Source organism: Nelumbo nucifera, chromosome 5 (assembly GCF_055504915.1).
Source record: "Nelumbo nucifera cultivar China Antique chromosome 5, China Antique-T2T, whole genome shotgun sequence".
In the NCBI taxonomy this organism is placed as follows: Eukaryota; Viridiplantae; Streptophyta; class Magnoliopsida; order Proteales; family Nelumbonaceae; genus Nelumbo; species Nelumbo nucifera.
The window spans coordinates 1989185-2011244 of NC_142653.1; the positions used below are offsets into that span (position 1 = coordinate 1989185).

Below are 22060 nucleotides of genomic sequence, written 5' to 3' on the forward strand. Positions count from 1 at the left end.
ATCAAGGTAAATGTTGATGGGGTTTCAATAGGAAGCCCACGTATTTCAAGAGGTGGTGGTATTTTTAGAGGGAATCATGGTGAGTTTGTGTTTGCCTTCTCCAAGTTCTATGGGCACTGCTCTAATACGGAAACTGAATGTCAGGCTGTACTGGATGCTATTCTTTTTGCAATGCTGTCGATCTACATATAGTGAAAGTTGAGAGTGATTCCTAGGTGTCAATTCATATTCTACAAGGAAAAAGCTCAAGCACCTTGGAATATCCTTAGCTGGTTGGATGATGTCTATTCTTATTTGGACGGTTTCCAGATTACTTTCTCTCATGTACTCCATGAAGGGAACTCGGTTGTAGACACATTGGCAAATAATGCCTTTGATAATCTATCCAACATGGTGTTTGATAATTGAGACTCTCTTCCATGTCTTATTCACTTACATCCTTTCAATGACCTTTTTCTTCCTAGGGTTGGGATTGATTAATTTATTATTCCTTTTTATTTATGGGTTTATTGATAAAGATGAGTACACCTTGTACATGGGTTGGGGCAAGGTAGGCTATGTCCTACCTTGTATTTATCTTCAATACAATGACTGGATTAGTAAAATTTTAAAGTGGCCCACCCTCCACTTGGAGAAAATTGAGGGGTTTAAAAAAATTCGAATGAGACCTTAGGAATGTTAAAAGAATTTTTCATGCCATGGATTATTGGGCTTTAAATATCTTTATATCCAATCCTCTCAAGGGAATGTGGCATTGGTAGGGAACTTAGGCATGTAAAGGATTGGAGGATCTTTAGACTAGGACTGCATTCGAATCGAGCTCCAATCAAATTGTTTGGGCTCGAGTTCAATTAGGATTGGTTTGAAATTGATTCTAGTCTAGTTCAAATCTTGAGGTAAGCTCGATTAGTTATTCGAACTCGAGCTTGACAAATAAAAAGTTCGGCTCGAAAGTTTGTGAGCCTGGCTCGATTAACATATATATACATATTATAGAATATAAAAATATATTTTATAATATGCATCATGAGAATATATTTTTATATTCTATATATAATATAAGAATATGATATATATAAATATATTCATTTTCGAGTTATTGATCCAAACTCAAGCTTAGTATTTTATTCAAATTGAGCAAAGACATAGAAGTTCGGCTCAGCTCGGCTTCATTGCAATTTGCATCCCTACTTTAGACACTTCGGTGCATTCCTATTGGTGAATTTTTCCTAGGTTGGTCATAAATGGTAACGTCAGCAATTCCAACAAAGCATTAATAGTTTGAAAGATGCCATTTAGATAATAGTTTGCGACTAGGAACATTTTGATGTTTTGGAATCTCAACTAGATGAGTAAGGTGTTCTAGTAGATTGAATTGGGAGAAATAAACTTTAAAAAATTACATTAAAGAGAACCAAAAAAGAGCAATACAAGAAACCTAGGGATTTATGGTTTTTTGTTGGGAAGCTTTCTTGGAAAGAATAAATACCCATGATCTACTCTAAAGAAAAAGACCCAATTGGTGCATATCCCCTTATTGGTGTTTTCTTTGCAAGGCCAATGGTGAGACTGACTATCACTTATTAATCTCCTGCCCCTTTGTTTATTATATTTGGAAATTGTTTCTCTCCTTGTTTGGGTGTAGGTGGAATCCCTCACCAAATTTGCAAAGCTTGTTTGACTCTCCAGATTTTGGTTGGGCAAAGAAAAGGGGAAGAATGATATGGAGATTTACAAGAGCCGTTGTTTGCTGGACTGTTTGGAAAGAAAGAAATCTGAGAAATTTTTCAGAAAAGGAGAGAGGTGTAGAAGCATTTTTTATCAGTAATGTACTAATGTGTAGAAGCTGCTATTGAGGCCATTAACATTAGGGTGGTTCATTGGGTAAGATCCTTGGAAATATTTGATGACATTTCAGCAGATGACTTGATTAGAAGTTGGAAGGAAGTGGCTGGTTCAGCCCCTTATAAGGCTGCTACAAGTTTCCTTTGGTCTCCACTTCCGGGTGGATTTATCAAACTTAATTTTGATGGAAGTAGTGCAGGGAACCCGTGTGTCTCTGGTATTGGAATGACCTTTCAAAGATGAGGAGGGCAGAAGAATTGCACTTTTTAGGCTCAATTGGTTGAGATTCTCTTAGGGCTGAGCTTATGGCTTGACAGAAGGTGTACAAAGGTCAAAGGATATGAACAATAGAAATTAGAGAGTTGATTATTGAATGAGATACCAAGTTGGTGGTGGGTTGGTTGCAAAAGGGGGAAGCTAGATGGTGGAACTATAATAATGAAAGGATAAAATACAAATGAGAGGAAAGTGGCTGACACAAAATATGGATGTTAGGCTTAGTTGGGTTAAAGGAACTGCTAATGCCTTTGCTGATGTTCTAGCAAAACAAGGGGTGGGAAGAAGTCAATTGTTTGGGCTCAATTGTAATGTTTAAGTTTCTTGAGGAGAGTTAAGAAAGTTTACCCTTCCTCTTCTTGTATTTTTATTCCTCTTTAATCTTTAATGAAAATTACTGTTATTGATCAAAAAAGGAGAAAATACAAATCGTTGACATGACTTGGAAGTAAACTTGAGATGGGTAAAAAGAAGTGCTGATTCTGTTGTGGATGTATTAGCAAAACAATGGGCAGGTAGAGAGCAACTTTACCTCAGTGGTTGATACCCACTGGGATAAAGGATAGTTTTTGTTGTATAAGGGATCCTATCAGAGCAGAGTCAGGGGCAACTTGAGACAGCTCAATCGATCTGCCATTTTCTGTAGAGAGACTGTATATCTTGTATTTTACATGTGTTTCTGATGATACAATTTTTACTAGTAACTGATCAAAAAGATTTCAGCCAGGTGAGGGTTGTCTTATTGCCTACTGTGAAACATTAAAGTCTTAATAAAATTTGGATGGTTTCATTGAGATATGGGAAATTTAGCTTACTTGAAATCATTGACTGAAACTAATGAATAGAATTATTGAATTTTTTGGCATGTTTTCTTAAAGAAACAAGTATTGTGGAAGAGGATTTCCATTCATATTCCTTTTCTCTTAAAAGTTCTCTACATGGATCTGCTTTGTCACTGCTGCCACAGAATTATGTTTTTCTATCAGCTGATAGAAATCCATACATGATTGTACTTTCTTTTAACTAATTATATTTTTCAACAAGCGTAGTTTACTAAAGCGTCCTGATGTAAATGTGTTTCATTTGCAAAGAAAGAATGCTCTTTTTGATTTCTTTACTTCGGCTATTGTGTTCAACATTGTGAACTACATTAAAAATCATCTTATACATTTTTTTTCCATATTCAGAGATGCAGCTCTTAGTGATTCTGAGCAGCAGATTAGGATCACAGAAATGAAGCTTGATGCTGCTAATGCTTTCTACCAATCAGAGAAAGAAGCATGGCAGAAAAACCTTGAGAATTTGGAGCAAACTTGGCGATGTGATTCATCCCTTTTGAGCTAAAAATGTTCATTATTGTAATTGTTGTCTATATGAATTCAAAATGAATACATAGATTTAGACCAGGACTGATATTTTTGCAGTGAGATGCGAGGCATTAGAGGCTCAAAATGATACATCTGCTAGGGAAAATCTAGAAAAGGAATTAAAAGAGCTCAACGTGCGTTATAAGAAGTTGAAGGTACCATGCGCTGTTTTTGTTTATCTTGAAGGTCCACTTCTTAAGTTATGTAATTACATGCAATTTATGAATGATATTTGTAACTTGTAGGAAGAACACAATTCATTTCGTGATATTGCTGATAGAATGATGGAGGAGAAGGACAAAGAGATTTCTAGGCTCTTGGATGATAACAAAAATCTACAGCGAGCTATGGAATCAAGGACAACTGTACGTTCCTGTTTATTCATTTGTAAACCTTGAAATACTAACCCAAAATGCTTACATTTTGTTATAAAATGTATGTTTTGTTTTATTTATAAAAAAATGGTCTGACCAAGAGGTGGCTTCTCCTAGATTCAGCCTCACAACAACCACAACACAGGTTAGTGAAGCATTGTTCTGTAATATGTCAATTCCTATACTATTTGATGAAGAGTTATTATCATGAATTTATCCAAGGGTTTTTGACATTTCCTTCTTCAATGGATTTCCATAGCTTTGCAAAAGCAGGAGGTACCAAGTTCAAGCACCTCCGCAGCAGAACAGCAAATTCTGGTATATCACATCTTATTCAGAAAATCGCATTTAGCAATTAGCATGCATGGCACTTGGTTGTGGAAACACAAAAACTTGAAATATGAAAAATGTGAGCAGGGAAATATGAAATATGAAAAGTGTTAGCCATGTCTAATGGCTCAATAAGTCGGGTACTTTCTACCTGACTACCAGTTTCTTCCCCGTGACTTCATGTAGTGATATATCTGAGACGAAGTCATTTCTCCCTTTATATTACCTGTTAAAATAATGTTAAAATAATTTAGTTGTTGATGTTAGGGCCTGTTTGGCTAATTAAAGTGTTTTTTATTTCGTTTTTTCTTTCTGTTATGTCTGTTATTGTACTCAGGGGCACAAGGGTCTTTTCCCTTGTTATTTCTGCTGCCCTATATATATTAAAATAAAGGCTGGCGGCGCTAGCACTGTTACATTGCAAAACCCTTCTTTCTTCCCTCCTCTCTTCTCTTCTCTTCTTCTCCTCTTCTCTTCTCTTCTCTTCCTCTTATTTCTGGCCGGCCATACTGTCAAGATGGTATCAGAGTGGGAATACTGATTAAAGAGAGCAGATCGAACAACCTTACTGAGAGAACAGATCGGACAAACTAGCAGAACCTGGGCGGAACAGAAATCTGATTCGGGACTGAAAAAAACAGCTACAACTGGTACAGTTCTCCCTGTTTTTTCTCTTCTTTACCCTCCTTGGTCATGTGCCGAGTGGAAACCCTATGAGTCTGGGCGGCTGAATGTTGTCGAATCTGTGTACCCCCTGGTTTTTTGGATCGTGTGATCCTGTTCATGTGTTAAGACAACTGTAGGTCAAGGATGACCTGTCTTCTCAATGGTTTGATTTGACTATAAGTAAGAAGGATCTCTCCTGCTGATTAGTGGCTGTTAGACATTCTGGAATTCTGGTAGGTTGGGACTGTTAAAACTATACAGGTCTAAAATCTGCCGAATATTACCTCTGTTTTGTCCGGAATTTGGTACTGTTTGTGCTCAACCTGGTTGTTAAACCCAAGTGTGTGGGTGTGAACTGAGTGGAGCATTGTTTTGTGGAGTAAGGAGGGGTCCTAAGTCCAGTGTTTGGGATTGATTTACTGTTTGACCATGTCGACTGAGAATTCTGCTACTTCAGAGATTTCAGGGAGTCACAATGGAGTGAGTGGGGGAATGGATATGAGCTTTCCCATGGCTGTTATTCCCTTTGATGGTCTGAATTACCTTGAGTGGTCTAGGGGAATAAAACTCTACATCACTGCTAGGGGGAAAATAGGATACATCAATGGGAGAGTGAAAGAACCGAAGTATGGAAGTGCTGAGCATGATAGGTGGAACCAAGAGAACAGTATGGTGATGTCTTGGCTTTTGGTTTCAATGCTGCCACAAGTAAGGAAGACTTTTATGTGGGTTGAAACTGCTTGTGAGATATGGGAACAAGCGAAGTCCACCTATTTAGAGCAGAGACACTATGCCAAGATATATCAACTACAAGCTGAATCCTCTACTTGCAAGCAGGGGGAGAGGAGTCTCTCGATGTACTATTCTGATTTGACATCAATATGGAAAGAACTTGATCACTATCAGAATGTGAATTGGAAGTGTGATGAAGATGCAAAGGCCTATAAGTCACTTGTATCTCAGCAACGAGTGTTTGCCTTCCTCCTAGGGCTGAATCCGTCATATGAGTCCATCAGGGTGCAGATCTTGGGTAGTAAAGACTTGCCATCAGTTCAAGAGGTGTATGCCTTGGTGCAGTCAGAAGAAAGCAGAAGAAGTGTGATGAATGGTGTAGAAGGGGAGTCAGTTGTCCTAGCTGTCCGGGGAAATTCAGATACAAATGTCGGAGGTGGTTTTAAAAAGGGTGACACTCAGAAAAAATCAGATGGTAAGAGCAAGCTTTGGTGCACTCACTGCCAGAAGACATGACACAAAAGATACATGTTGGGATCTCCATGGAAAACCTAAATGGGCACAGGATTTGGGTAAGAAGTCAGCACCTGATCAGGGCAAGAAACCAGGCCAGCAGAATCAAAAAAGGTATAACTCAGCTAATATGGCATCGACAGAGACTAGTCCTTCAGTAACTCAAGAGAGACATTCCAGTTCTGACCCTAAGGAAGATATTATCAACTCCTTCTGTGAACATTTGGAATTGTATGGTAGGACTCTCCGCCAGATGGATTTTGGGCCTACTCCTTCTACCTCATTTGCGTCTACATCAGGTAATGCCACAACCTTCCATGTGTCATCTCATACTACTGATTCTCCTTGGATTATTGACTCCGGAGCCTCAAATCACATGACTGGTAAGTCTAATTTGTTTCAGACATATAACCTTCTCTCTGGGAGAGATAAGGTAAGACTGACTGATGGTTCTTTTTCTACCATAGTTGGCCGAGGCACCATACCTCTCCCACTTGGCCTTACTCTTCCTAATGTACTGCACGTTCCGAAATTACCTATTAATTTGCTGTCTATTAGTAGTCTGACTCACTCCTTGAACTGCTCAGTCACTTTTTTTCCGTCTTCATGTGTGTTTCAGGATTTGACCTCGGGGAAGACGATTGGTAGAGGAAGCATGGTGGATGGTCTCTACGTGTTGGAGAATAATGCTGGTCTAGTGGCGACAGAGTCCACGAGTTTGTCAAGTGAGAGTCAAGCCTATTTATGGCATAGTCGTTTAGGTCATCTTTCTTTTGAGTTGTTAAAAGTTATGTTTCCAAAGTTGTTTGAGTCCTTGTCAGTGAGTCAATTACAGTGTCAAACTTGTTGGTTGAGTAAGCATTGTAGAAGTTCTTTACCTTTACGAAATAAAAGATCTGAATTTCCATTTCATATTGTTTATTCTGATGTTTGGGGCCCTGTTACTCTACCTATTGCGGCTGGCTATAAGTACTTCGTTACTTTGATTGATGATTATTCTAGATACACTTGGGTTTACCCTATGCGATCTCGAGATGAAGTGCCACAAATTGTGAAAGATTTTCAACGCATGGTGTTCACTCAGTTCCAAACGGAAATCCATATCTTCCAGTCGGACAATGTGAAGGAATATTTCCATAGTGATCTCACAAAGTTTTTTGCTTTGAGTGGGTCACTTCAGCGAAGCTCTTGTGCCAGGACACCCCAACAAAATGGTGTGGCTGAACGGAAGAACCGTCACCTTCTCGAAGTTGTTCGTGGCTTGTTGATTCATATGAATGTGCCAAAACAGTTCTGGATGATGCAGTCTTGTGTGCGAAATATATCATCAATCGCATGCCCTCTCGGCTACTAGAGTATAAGGCCCCACATCAGCTCTTGTTCCCTACAGCCCCGCTGTCCACCATTCTGATGCGTGTTTTTGGGTGTCATTGTTTTGTCCATAACCTGTCCCCTACTCGTGGTAAGCTTGATCCTCGGGCTATTCCTTGTGTTTTTCTTGGTTATCCTTTATCTCAAAAGGGGTATCGTTGCTATGATCCCATTGCCCGCAAGTACTATGTTTCCATTGATGTCTCATTCTTTGAGAATCAACCTTTTTTCTCAGTTTCTCCTCAGGGGGAGAGTAGGGTTGAGGAGAAACAGGCGACGAATCAAATTCAACTACCTCCTTTGCCCGATCCTCCTCCATTCCGGGTTTTTCATCGTCGCCATAAGAGCCAACAGAGTTCAAGAGCTGTGGAGCCTGACACTATGCAACCAACATCATCGGATTCACCCGAGGCCGATCCATCTCATCAACCAGGTACACTTGCTCCCATTGATATGTCTGTTCCTCTAAATGTTGATTCACCTGTCACCAATGATCTTAATATTCCTATTGCTAAGAGGAAGGGTGTTAGGTCTTGTACCACTAATCATCCTATCTCTAATTTTGTGTCCTATGAGCATGTTTCGCCTTCGTACCGTGCCTTTCTCTCTTCTGTGGATAGTGTCCCCATTCCTAAGACTGTGGCAGAAGCTTTGTCAAAAACTGAATGGACAGATGCAATGCAGGAAGAAATTGATGCCTTACACAAAAATGGCACTTGGGAGTTGGTAGACCTTCCTGAAACACAAGGAACCAGTGGGGTGCAAGTGGGTGTTCACAGTGAAACACAAGGCTGATGGAACTGTTGAAAGGTACAAGGCTAGACTGGTAGCAAGAGGCTTCACACAGGTGTATGGAGTGGACTATGCAAAGACTTTTGTTCTAGTAGCCAAGATGAACTCTATCAGGATTCTTCTTTCCTTGGCAGCAAATCTTGACTGGGATCTTCACCAATTGGACATAAAAAATGCTTTCTTGAATGGTGACTTGGAAGAGGAAGTGTACATGACCCAACCCCCAGGGTTCTGTGCCAAAAGCAATGAACAAAAGGTGTGCAGGTTAAAAAAATCTCTATATGGGTTGAAACAATCACCTCGGTCTTGGTTTAGTAAGTTCCATTTAGCAGTTCAACAGATGGGGTTCAAACAATGCCAGTCAGATCATACTCTGTTTGTGAAAAGAGGTGAAGGTAAAATTGCAGCTCTTATTGTGTATGTGGATGACATAGTGATCACAGGAGATTGGGAGGCTGAAATCCGGAGACTGAAAAAATTCTTAGCCACTAAATTTGAGGTGAAGGATCTAGGCCCCTTACGATACTTTCTTGGAATTGAAGTTGTCTGCTCTCACAAGGGCATCTTTATTTCCCAACGGAAGTATGTACTAGATCTACTAGAAGATACAGGCAAGTTGGGGGTAAAACCATTTGATTCACCTATTGAACCTAATCACCATCTGGGAGACGGTCAGGGAGAGTTTTTGAAAGATGTAAAAATGTTCCAGAGACTCGTGGGGAGACTTTTGTATTTGTCTATGACCAGGCCTGATATTGCCTATGCAGTGGGTGTCCTTAGTCAATTCATGCACAGCCCTAGGACAACTCACTTTGAGGTTGTAGAGAGGATCTTGAGATATCTCAAGAGTTTCCTAGAGCTGGTTTGTTGTTCCAGAAACACAGTCACTTAAAAGTGGAAGTATATACTGATGCAGATTGGGCAGGAGCAGTCAATAACCGAAAGTCTACCAGTGGGTATTGTGCCTTTGTAGGAGGAAACCTTGTCACATGGAGAAGCAAAAAATAAAGTGTGGTGGTTAGATCCAGTGCTGAAGCAGAGTATAGAGCGATGGCTCATGGGGTTGCGGAAATCATGTGGATAAGAAATCTGTTAGGTGAACTGGGTTTCGTAGTAAGCAATCTTATGTCACTCTACTGTGACAATAAAGTTGCCATCAATATTGCTGCTAATCCAGTTTTGCATGACAGGACGAAACACATTCAAGTGGACAAGCATTTTATTAGAGAGAAACTTGAAAGTGGAGGTGTGTGTACACCATATGTCTACTTAGAAGAACTTGCAGATATTTTCACCAAAGGTCTCCATCATGTGTGGCATAAAGATTTGTGTGACAAGTTGGGCATGATTGGCATCTATGCTCCAACTTGAGGGGGAGTGTTAAAATAATGTTAAAATAATTTAGTTGTTGATGTTAGGGCCTGTTTGGCTAATTAAAGTGCTTTTTATTTCGTTTTTTTCTTTCTGTTATGTCTGTTATTATACTCAGGGGCACAAGGGTCTTTTCCCTTGTTATTTATGCCGCCCTATATATATTAAAATAAAGGCTGGCGCCACCAGCACTGTTACATTGCAAAACCCTTCTTTCTTCCCTCCTCTCTTCTCTTCTCTTCCTCTTATTTCTAGCCGGCCATACTGTTTAATAAAAATAAGAATGGCTCAATGTTATCGTCAAAGGACCCTGATTTCATTCTTCCAAATAATAATTATTAAGTTACATTAATTATTATCGTAAAATTTGTTATTTTCAAAATATTGTAATTGCAATAATTTTGAAATAACTGTAATTCCAATAATAATTATTAGTGTAGTTAAATTAATTATTTTTTCAAAATAATTATTATTGGAATTTTGGTGTAGTAATTAAATAGAGTAATCATTATAATAAATGTTTTACTATAGTTGCAATTTCTTAAAATTAATTACACTAGCAATTAAATTGTGTTATTTTCCATAAAAATTACTAGAAATCAATGAATATACAAAATTTTCAACCAATAATTTCTTTATAAATGTCATTTAAAATTAATTAAAAATTATAAAATTGAAAAATAAATTCAACAATTATAGCTCTGGAAAAGAGTTGGTGGAGTTTGCAAATTGGCAAACAAAATATCATAATTGTGGAAAATTTTGGAGAAGAAAATGAAAATATATATATTAATGTAATTTTGGAAAATTTCTTTAAAACGTAGTAAATAATTATTGAAAATTATTGGAATATTTTGGAAATTTGGGAATTTTTATTACATTTGATAGATTTTGGAAAATTATTTAAAAATTGTGTGATTTTCATTTTAAATTATTAAAGATAAATTAATATTGGTAAAGGAAAATGTTAATTTGAACCAATAATTACACATTATTTCTGTTATTAATATAAATTAGTATAATATTGGAAAATTTTAGTAAAGGAAATTATTAATTAACTTATATTGAAAAGTAAAAGATAAATTAGTGTAATTTTGTAAATAATATATTTAAAAAAGAAAATAAATTATTTAATATATTTAAAAAATCAATAATTTAGTATATATACTTTTAGAAATTTACCAGGAGCCGACATTCAATAAATCCTTTTGATAATTTTTACCAGCAAATTAGACATTGGGTTTTCCCGTGCATCGCACTACTAGTATATATATATAGTTTTGATTGTCTACTATGTACTTTTCGCAGGTTAATACTAATCATTTGGAGTTTTTTTTTTTTTTTGAGAAATGTTAACTTTTCATTCAACTAAAAAAAGATTTACATGAGAGGATGTACAAAAAAACAGGCTTGACTGCAAAAAGAAAACAAGCCCTTTCAAAACTCAGGAACACTATTTGCACTCAGCACTTGGTGATTACTGATCTTCTTTCAACTTGTCCATCAATTTTTGTCATCAAAAAACTTCTCCATCAATTGCTGAGGCTAATCGTTTCCTTTGGGTGTAAGATTGTTACTTGTACTCTTTTTATTAGCATTAATAAAATTCTGTTGGTTAATCATCAGAAAAAAGAAAAGATCAATTGTCAAAACACAGACATTCTCAAGGTTTGCTTGGCTACTTTTTATATGTTAAAATTTGCTGAAAATTTTGTGAACTCTTTAAAAAGAGCATATTTGATGTGTAAGGATCCTTTCTTGTTTGTCGGAAATTCGGAATTTACAGTGAACTCATGGTCATTTCAGCTTTTGGCACGGCAACAAGCTCAGAGGGAGGAAGAACTAGCACAGTCACAAAGGCACATATTAGCACTTCAAGTAAGTCTCACCTCTTCTTAGATTCTATGTATTCCCTATTAAGCATGTGCTGACAATCAATTTAATTCAGGAGGAAATCGAAGAGCTTGAACGTGAAAATCGTCTACACAGTCAACAGGTACAAACGAATCTTGAAGACTTAAACATTTCATGATTTTATCTGCCTTTGTTTTTTATGTATACATTTATACTGATATACATCTTAAAAACAAACTCACAAGTTCTGATCTTACTTGGTGCAAGGGCTATGTAAACTTTTGTACTAGAAAAGTAGAAATATAGCATTAGATTGGTAATCAACTAAACTTAAAAACTATATTGTGATATAGTTATATACAGACAGTGCAACTGAGTTAAGTACCAATAGAAACAAGTAATTGATAGTCAACTAAACCTAAAATACATATTTACCAAAAAAAACCCTGAAAAATATAGTTGTGTAGGCAGTGCAACCCAGGCAGTTGGTTCAGGTTAAGGGCCAACCCGGAGTGAATCCCAAGAATCAAATTGTCATCTTTTCCTGCATTGTGACTTTGTTTACTGGATATGGATAAAACTGTTGGAGTTAAAATGTGTGTCCCATCTGATGTGAAGGGGTTCATAGGTGCTTAGTCTTTAAGAGGGTTAAACAAGGCTGGAAGAGTATCTTGGAGCATCCTCCCCACAGCAGTCTTCTTGGCAGTGTGAATGTGTGATGTGAAAGAATAGGAGAGTTGAATAAAACAAGTAGATTTCTGTTCTACTGTATTTCAGAAAAGAAAAGAAAAGAGAGGAATAACTAGGCTTCGAAGAGAAGAAGAGAAGAAGAGAAGAAAGAAGAAAGGGGTTCGATTGATTGATTCTGCTGCCCCATAATTTTTATTATATAGATTAACCTCCTTACAAGAATAGGAATTATTCTAATCCTACTTAGAATAAAAAACATACTCTAATCCTATTTAGAATAAAACTCAAACAAAAGTATAAACTAGGATAAACAAGGCCAGCCGACCCAACTTAAAAAAAGGATAAAATAACTAAGTGTGGGTATGGAACCACACACACTAGAACCTAAGTGTGGGTATGGAACCACACACTCGAAGCTGCTAATCACTACACTCCCCCTCAAGTTGGGAGTAGATATTTGTCATGCCCAACTTGCGTAAGTTTGTCTCCAATTTGATTTTTGTGACTGCTTCGGTGAAGAAATCAACTAACTACATGTCCGAGGCAATGTAAGGAAGGCATACTTCTTGAGATGCAACTCGTTCTCGGATAAAATGTCTGTCTACCTTGATATGCTTAGTCCTGTCATGCTGTATTAGGTTGTGGGCAATATTAATCGCAGCTTGATTATCGCAATACAGCATCAGAGGCTTCTCATAATCAATTTCCAGCTCATTAAGTAAGGATTTTAGCCATAATATTTCTACAACACCATTGGCCATGGATCTGTATTCAGCCTCTGCACTGGAACAAGCAACAACATTTTGTTTTTTGCTTCTCCAAGAAACAAAATCCCCCCCCCCCCTACATGCACAGTATCCAGAGGTAGACCTCCTGTCATCAACACATCCAAGCCCAATCCGCATCCATATATACCTCTATTTTCATGTGACCACTATTTTTGAAGAGTATGCCTCTCCCTAGGCATCTCTTCAAGTAAGCAAGCATCCTTTCCACTACAAGGAGGTAAGTGGTCCTGGGAGAATGCATGTACTGACTAACAACACTGACAACATATGAGATATCTGGCCGAGTTAGGCAAAGATAAAGTAGTTTTTTTTTATGAATGATAATAAATTTATTAATTCAGAAGCAGATTTAGAGTGAGTTCATACAACATCCTAGGGAGAGGCGCGAGCTGCAGCCCCTCCTTGAATCTTACAAGTAAACTAGGAAAGAAAAGAAAGAATCACAAAAGAGCCCAAAACAATTCTTCCCTATTTACCCCTTGCTTAGCTAACACATCTGACAAAGTATTTGCTGATCTCCCCACCCACTGTATAGTGACCAACATATTCCTTGTCAACCAACTAAATTTCTTCATTTCATTCTTGTAACGCCACATAGCCTCTTCAAGATTCTTCAACCAACCCACCACCACTTTGGAATCCCCCTCGATTGTTAGGTGTTGTACCCCCAGCTGGTTTGCAAATTGCACCCCTTGTACAGCAGCTAAAAGTTCTGCCCCGATGGAGTCCCCAATTCCCAAGGGACCTGAGTAGAGCAACAAAATCTCTCCCTTCTCATTTCTCAAAGCACCCCCCATTCCGGATAATCCTGGAGTACCCATGCTACTTCCATCAAAGTTCAACTTCAGTGAGCCTTCGGATGGAGGAGACCAGCTTGTAATTGATTTGTCCTTTAGAGATGAACACCTCGTTACTGCTGACCATTTTCTCCAAAGGTCATTAAAGGAGAATTGATGAAAGATTTCCAAGGTCTTCAGCCAAGGTATTGCCCTATTTAGCACACAGTCTTTCAATTCCTGACTGCTCCTTTCCTTTTCTTGAAAAATTCTAATATTCCTTTCTTCCCAAAGAGTCCAAATCAAGGCAGCAAAGATAAAGTAGTTTTCCAACTAGCCTTTGATACATAGCTCTGTCCTCAAGTGGTTCTCCATTCTCTGCACTTATTTTATGGTTCAGCTCAATGGGTATTTCAGCAGGCTTTTCTCCTAACTTTCTAGTTTCCTCTAATAAGTCAAGAACATACTTTCTCTGAGAGATACAAATGCCATGCTTAGATCGAGCTACCTCAATTCCCAGGAAATAATGCAATTCCCCCAAGTCCTTAACTTCAAATTCCTTGTGAAGATGTTTTTAAGTGATTCAATCTCCCCAGTATCACTGCCTGTTATCACAATGTCATCCACATAGGCAACCAATAGGGTCAGGGAAGAGTTTGTTTTCTTAAAGAAAAGAGTGTGATGTGACTGAGCCTGTGTGTAACCAAATTTTTCCAAAGCTAGTCTAAACCTGTCAAATCAAGCTCTTGGAGATTGTTTCAGCCCATATAAAACCTTCTTCTGTAGGCAAACTTTCTTTCCTGCTTTATATTGTAAAAATAGGGGGTAACTCCATGTACACCTCTTCTTGTAAGTCTCCGTTGAGGAAAGCATTCTTCACATCCATCTGAAATAGTGGCCATGAGAAGTTTGCAGCAATGGATAGTATGACTCTGATAGTGTTCATCTTTGCAACTGGTGCAAAGGTTTCCATATAGTCTATGCCATAAGTTTGTGTGAATCCCTTTGCAACCAGTCTAGCCTTATACCTCTCTACAGAACCATCAACAATATACTTTACCATAAATACCCATCTACATCCAACAAGTTTCTTCCCCTCAGGCTGGTTAACTAGTTCCCATGTATTGTTCTTAACAAGAGCATCCATTTCTGCTTTCATTGCTTCCTTCCACTCAGGTACCGATAGAGCTTCTTGTACCGTTCTGGGTATAGGAATAGTAGCAATATTTGCCAGATAAGATCTATAGGATTCTGAGAGACAATCATAGGAAAGGAACTTAGAGATACAATGGGCAGTGGATGAGGTGCAACGGTGCTTCCCCTTACGAATTGCAATTGGAAGATCTAGATCAGAAGGTGGAGGCTGAGGATCAACAGTGTCAGGCTCAGGCAAAGTATTTGTAGTATCTGCAAAGGTTGTCTCAATAGTAGGAGCAATGGTACTGTTTGGATTTGGGGCTGTTGAAGATGTTGGGATCAGCTTGGACTGCTGCTGAGGATGGGAATCAACTTGCTTCCACCACTTTCTGTGATACACTTTGAACTCCCTGCACTTTTGACAACCCTCTTCACGACACTCCCCCTCAGTAATTGGAACAGGTAACGAAACTCTTGGGGTTGAAACTGAAATCCCTTCCTCACTGCTCTCCCCCTGAGGAGAAGCCCTATGATAGTAGGGCATATCCTCAAAAAATGTGACATCTATGGACACAATGTTTCCCTGAAACAGGCTCATAACAGCAATATCCTTTTTGATTTTGTGCATACCCAAGGAAAATGCATTTAGTAACTTTTGGATCAAACTTGGAGTGATGAGGTCCAAGGATTTGAACAAAACAAGTACACTCAAAAGTTTTGAGGGGAATAGTGAACAGGTCTTTGTCTGGATACAGGAGGTGGTGTTTTCATGCCTAGAACCCGTGAAGGAATCCTGTTAATAAGGTAAACAGCTGTACAAATTGCATCCCCCCAGAAGTGTATGGGAACATTAGAGTTGGGCATGATGCTTTTGGCTACCTCTAGGATATGTCTATTTTTTCTCTCAACAACCCCATTTTGTTGAGGTGTACGATGACAGGTGCTCTGATGAATGGCCCCATGATCTAGGAGATATGATGCCAAGGGTTTTGCAAAGTACTCTTTGGCCTTGTCAAATCTAAGAATTTTGATCTTGATTTCAAACTAGGTCAAAACCATTTGATGAAAAGCCTAGGTCAAAGAAGGGACCTCATCTCAAGAGTGCATAAGGTAAACCCATGAGAAGCGGGTACAATCATCAACAAATAATAAGAAATAACTGTGCCCTCCCATGGTAGGAGTATGATATGGCCCCCAAACATCTGTATGCACAATTTCAAAAGGAAGATTGCTTCTTTTATAACTCAAAGGATAAGTTGATCTATAGTGTTTTGCAAGTTCACAACTTTCACGCTTCAAACTAGACACTTGGACTGACTCAAATAAACCCGAAAACACTCTTTAAAGACCCAAAAGATAAATGACCTAAGCTATTATGCCAAAGTATAATTTGACTCCAAGACTGAGAGACAAATGATTTCCCAACCTCACTCCATTTTCCCTGTGGATGATCAAACAGGTAAACTCCATTCATCTCATGGCCAATCCCAATCACCTTCTTTGTTTCCAGATCCTGAAAAACACAACAGTCAGGAAAAAAGGTTACTGAACAATTTTGGTTTTTTGTAATACTACTAACTAAAAGCAAGTTAGCACTAAGCTTAGGAACATGCAAAATTGAGGTTAGGGAGATGGCATCAAATAGTCTGATGTTTCCCTTGCCAGAAATCGGCACAAGGGAGCCATCGACAATAGATACTTTGTCTCTCCCAGAGGTTAAGCAATATGTGGTAAACAAGGTAGATAAACTGGTCATATGGTCTGAAGCACCTGAATCTATAACCCATAATGGTCTAGTGTTACCTAGGGCTGAAACATGACATACTATAGCTCTTGTTCCTGTGTGAGCAAGGGTTGAAGTAGAATAAGCAGATGTGGTACCTAAGTGTCGAGATGTTTCAGTAATACTGGCTTCACTTTCTAGTTGTGTCAATGCAGCCCGGACAGCAGCTAAAGCATCTAAAGATGTGGTCCTTGTGCTGGAAGAAGATGCACTGTCTGTAGTAGTTGCCACATTAGCACTCCCCTTCTTGTTTCTAAATCTTGTTGGCATTAGGTGAGGGTGCAGCTTCCAACAAGTGTCCCTGGTGTGTTAAGGTTTCTTGCAATGATCACAAACAATGTCTCTTTTGTCTTCCTTCTTAATTTCCCTATCCTTCTCTCCTCCAACCTTAGATTTTGTTGCTGCCAAGGCTGCTTCTGTAGGCTGAAAAGATAGCATAACCTTTTTCCTACTCTCTTCATTGTGAACCAATGAGTAGGCTTGAGATAAGGTCACTGTTAGAGCCGGCTGTACAAGGGTAGTATAGTCCTTTTATGTTTAGTTATATATATATTGTTCAGCTGATGTGGCTCTCACTTAAGTGAGGGCACAATGGTAATTCTTGTATATCTTAGAAGAGTATAAATAAAAGAAGGGCCGATTAGAGGGATTTGAATTTTTCTCTCTAGTTTGGCTGTGACCTTTTCTCCTTCTCTTTCTTCTGATCTGAACTTATACGAACATCTAATCTGAGTTTTATCGGTCGCACTCTCCCTAGTGAGAAGTTGCTATCTTGTAATGTCAAAATCTGAATTTAGACCGGCTAAGAACTCAAACACTCTTTGTTTCAATCAGTTCTCTATATGTTGCTGCATCTCTCTGGCTTTCCCATTCAATAGTTTTCAAGAGATCAATTTCATGCCAAAGAGACTTCAGAGTAGCAAAATACACTGAGACTGACTTCTCCCCTTATTTGAGGTTGTTTACTTCACACTTGAGTTCATAAGCTCTAGCCACATTAAGGGGTTGAGAATAAGTCTCCTTCATGCTGTCCCAAATCTCCTTGGCTGTTTTTGCCCAAAAGGTAGTTTCGGCTGATGTGAGGCTGCATAGAGTTGCATAGCCAAGTCATCACCAAGTAGTTCTCTTGAACCCATCTTGGATGAGATGTATCCTCCTTGGCTGTTTTCTTTGTGTCTCCAGTCACATACCCTAATTTTCCTCTACCTCCAATGGCCATCATTGTCGATTGGGCCCACTCTAAGTAATTTGTTCCATCAAACCTAACAGTGGTAATCTGGAACGAATTTTCAGACATGTTACCAGTCCCAAAAAACCTTCCCCCTGTGTTTTCACCTCACTTCCAACCTTTTCCATACTATGTGATGTGAGGCTGCATAGAGTTGCATAGCCAAGTCATCACCAAGTAGTTCTCTTGAACCCATCTTGGATGAGATGTATCCTCCTTGGCTGTTTTCTTTGTGTCTCCAGTCACATACCCTAATTTTCCTCTACCTCCAATGGCCATCATTGTCGATTGGGCCCACTCTAAGTAATTTGTTCCATCAAACCTAACAGTGGTAATCTGGAACGAATTTTCAGACATGTTACCAGCCCCAAAAAACCTTCCCCTTGTGTTTTCACCTCACTTCCAACCTTTTCCATACTATGTAGATCACAAATAGGTCACAAAACTCCAAGAACTTAATTTTCTGCTGAAACACTAAGAAAAAACAGAGAAAAAACAATCCAGAAATTGATCTCAGCAAAGAATAGGTGCCTAGATCTTAATTTCAGTCGACAGTTTCTTCTCAAAACTGTAACTTCAGTCAAAATATCAGGGCCCTAGATCAATATCAGTAAAGAACAGATCTTGATTCTCCAAAAGAGATCGAAGGGTTTAATGCCAAGGAAAAAACAGCAAGGTATTCTCAGATTTATTATGCTGCTGCTAAAAAAAGAATTCTTGATTCTATCTAAGATCAAATTAACTTAAAGGTTGTACCTTTCTCAAAAAAAAAAAAAAACTCCGATCGTCCACTTTGGTTTGAAACCCTAACCTTGATCGAATCTGAACTCTGATTCTTCCCGGTCACCGAGTAATTCTCCAAGAATCTTTCTCCTTCTTGGGCAGTCTTCAGCACTCCAGTAACCTCCAAGAACCAGGCAACTATTGCAGAAATCTTGATCTAATGGATTCTCATGTAGCCGACCAGATCAGGCTTACATGAAAACCCTAGTCTTTCTCGCCAATTGCTCTGATACCTACTTGAATAAAACAAGTAGATTTCTGTTCTACTGTAATTCAGAAAAGAAAAGGTAGGAATAACTAGGCTTCGAAGAGAAGAAGAGAAGAAGAGAAGAAGAGAAGAAGAAGAAGAGAAGAGAAGAGAAGAAGAAAGGGGTTCGGTTGATTGATTCTGCCGCCCCATAATTTTTATTATATAGATTAACCTCCTTACAAGAATAGGAATTATTCCAATCCTACTTAGAATAAAAAACATACTCTAATCCTATTTAGAATAAAACTCAAACAAAAGTATAAACTAGGATAAAGCCAGCCGGCCCAACTTAAAAAAAGGATAAATTAACTAAGTGTGGGTATGGAACCACACACTCGAAGCTGCTAACTATCTCTACAAGCAGAATTTTTTAAGGGAGACAGAGTACAAAAGAAGAGGCTTACAAAAAGATTTTGAATATGGTGTTTTCTTGGTTGGAAAATCACTCTATTCAAAAACAGACGTTCTTTTTTATCAAGATTTTCTTTCTGTAAGGAATTTATAGGTTTTTGTTGGCTTTGGGCTGGTTGTAATTGGGTCTATATGTTTTCCCTGGTACAGATTCTCATTGTACAGGGGTTATCCTTGTATTTTGTTTTGGATATTAATGAAGTACTTTACAGTTCGAAAAAAAAACTCATCTCATTTGCAGTCTGATCCTAGTACCAAGCTGAGGTTCTACTGCATTAGGGTTGTGTGAGGTTAGTTTTAAATAACTATTATCATGTAATATAAAATCTGAAGTGCACATGTTAGGCTTTTGATGTAGGACATGACTTACAATACTGAAATACAGATCTAATGTGTAGGTACCATGTCAAGTCAGGTCTAAAACAGATCTATAGAATAAGAAAAGAAAGAGGAAAAAGGATACAATACCCTAAGAGTAAGCACCTAGGCTTCTCTAGAAACCAGCACCTAGGGAGTTTATTAGGAGCCAGCACCTTAAAAAGTGTTGGAGTCCTTCACTCATTCTCATAACAATGGATATGGCACTGAACAGAGCAGAATGGCAAAACAGGATTCATGTTGCACATATAGTTGGGAAAAAGTTCCACCTATTTATAGACTCATAGGTCAAGGTTTAAATGTTGTGTTGGTGGAAATGCTGGTCATCCAAATACAGAAAACATGCCATAGATGTGGGGAATGCCATAAAGTAATAAGATAAAAATCATAGACATGGAAACAATGTGAAATATGTAAAAATACACAACAATATTTATGAAATGATAAAAGAAGCATAGAGGCACCCTTTTAGTTTATTATCTTGTTCAAAACTATCTGTTGAAGTTTGACCTGCCATAGAATTCTGTCTTGTTCGTTGACTGTAGAGTAAAGTAGACAGCAAGAAGTAGGAGAGGAGAGAAGAAAAGAGAGAAGAGAGAAAAGAGAGAAAGGCTGGTTCGAATTAGGGAAAAAAGTTAATCCCTTGATTCGGCCAGACCTATTATTATATTATTGACTTATTGAAAAAGACTTGAGTGCCCTTCTTTAAGTAAGAGGCACTCGAACTAACATAACAGTACACATCAGCACACTCAACAAGTACAAAGACTGAAATACCCCTTTACTAACACCACTAACACTCCCCCTCAAGCTGGTGAGTATATATCATATAATCCCAGCTTGTTACATATGTAGTCCACTCTCCCCCGACTCAAGCCTTTTGTAAACAAGTCTGCCCACTGGTTTCCCGTACTAACATATGCAGTTTCTATCACCCCATTCAGCACCTTCTCTCTCACAAAATGACAGTCAACTTCGATGTGCTTGGTTCTTTCATGAAACACTGGATTGGAAGAAATATGAATCGCTGCCTGATTGTCACAGTAGAGCTTCATTGGAGTACTGATGTCATATCCTATCTCCTGTAGAAGGTTCCTCAGCCACACTAGTTCACAAGCAGTATGTGCCATGGCCCTATATTCCGCTTCTGCACTGCTTCTTGCCACAACTGTTTGCTTCTTACTTTTCCATGTTACCAGGTTACCCCCCAGAAAGGTGCAATAGCCTGTGGTAGATCGTCTATCAGACATAGAACCTGCCCAATCAGCATCGGTGTATCCTTCTACTACCAGTTTTCCACCACTTCTGTACAGCAAACCACGACCAGGAGCTCCTTTCAGATACCTCACAATCCTTAGCACTGCATTCCAATGTGGGACCAAAGGTTTCTGCATGAACTGACTCACCACACTAACCGCAAATGAAATATCTGGCCGAGTAATGGTTAGATAGTTTAGTTTGCCTACAAGTCGTCGGTATCTGCCAGGCTCTTCAAACACTTCACCTATATCACTGCTCAGCCTCGTATTTGTTTCCATAGGTGTCTCAGCCGGTTTAGTACCCAACAATCCTGTTTCTTCCAGTAAATCAAGCACATATTTCCTCTGGCACAAATTAATGCCATGCTTAGATCTTGCTACCTCTATGCCCAAAAAGTATTTCAACTTGCCAAGGTCCTTTGTCTGAAAGTGTTCCTGTAGGAATGCCTTCAATCTGTCAATGCCCATTTTATCATTCCCAGTCACAACGATATCATCCACATACACCACCAATATTATTTTACCTGCCGAAGAGTCAAGACTGAAGACAGAGTGATCAACTTGGCACTGTTTCAGACCAAACTTCTTGACCACCTCACTGAACCTACCAAACCATGCTCGAGGGGACTGTTTAAGTCCATAAATAGCCTTCTTAAGTCTACATACCTTACCATCCTCCCCCTGAGCAACAAACCCAGGTGGTTGCTCCATGTAGACCTCCTCGAGCAAATCCCCATGCAAAAAGGCATTTTTGATATCGAGCTGATGGAGAGGCCAACCAGACATAGCTGCAAGAGAGATGACGACACGAACTGACCCTATCTTAGCAACCGGGGAGAACGTCTCCGTGTAGTCAATGCCATAGGTTTGGGAGTACCCTTTGGCAACCAGCCGCGCCTTCAGGCGCTCAACACGACCATCTGGCAAGTACTTAACACTATACACCCACTTACAACCGACAGCCTGCTTCCCAGGAGGAAGAGCGGTGAGATCCCAAGTGTGATTATGATGCAAAGCAGAGAGCTCTTCTTCCATAGCACGGCACCACTCTGGAGAGGTAAGGGCTTCCTGGACATCCTTAGGAAC

The 22060-nt window shown here is 38.8% G+C and overlaps 1 protein-coding gene across 6 annotated transcripts in view; it reads left to right on the top strand.

Annotated features, from left to right (window-relative positions):
• Positions 1 to 22060, top strand: part of ATGRIP (Golgi-localized GRIP domain-containing protein) — an 84813-nt gene that overhangs the window by 49560 nt on the left and 13193 nt on the right. For 3 of the 6 annotated variants that reach the window (XM_088887747.1, XM_010267862.3, XM_010267865.3), the window contains exons 13-19: positions 3309 to 3442; positions 3546 to 3643; positions 3734 to 3853; positions 3980 to 4007; positions 4122 to 4180; positions 11444 to 11515; positions 11586 to 11633. In XM_088887747.1, coding sequence (XP_088743873.1) covers positions 3309 to 3442; positions 3546 to 3643; positions 3734 to 3853; positions 3980 to 4007; positions 4122 to 4180; positions 11444 to 11515; positions 11586 to 11633 — 559 coding nt within the window. Of the gene's footprint in view, positions 1 to 3308; positions 3443 to 3545; positions 3644 to 3733; positions 3854 to 3979; positions 4008 to 4121; positions 6403 to 6722; positions 6829 to 11443; positions 11516 to 11585; positions 11634 to 22060 lie in introns of all 6 variants that reach the window. The other 3 variants (XM_088887748.1, XM_010267863.3, XR_016076237.1) reach the window with 2 other exon arrangements.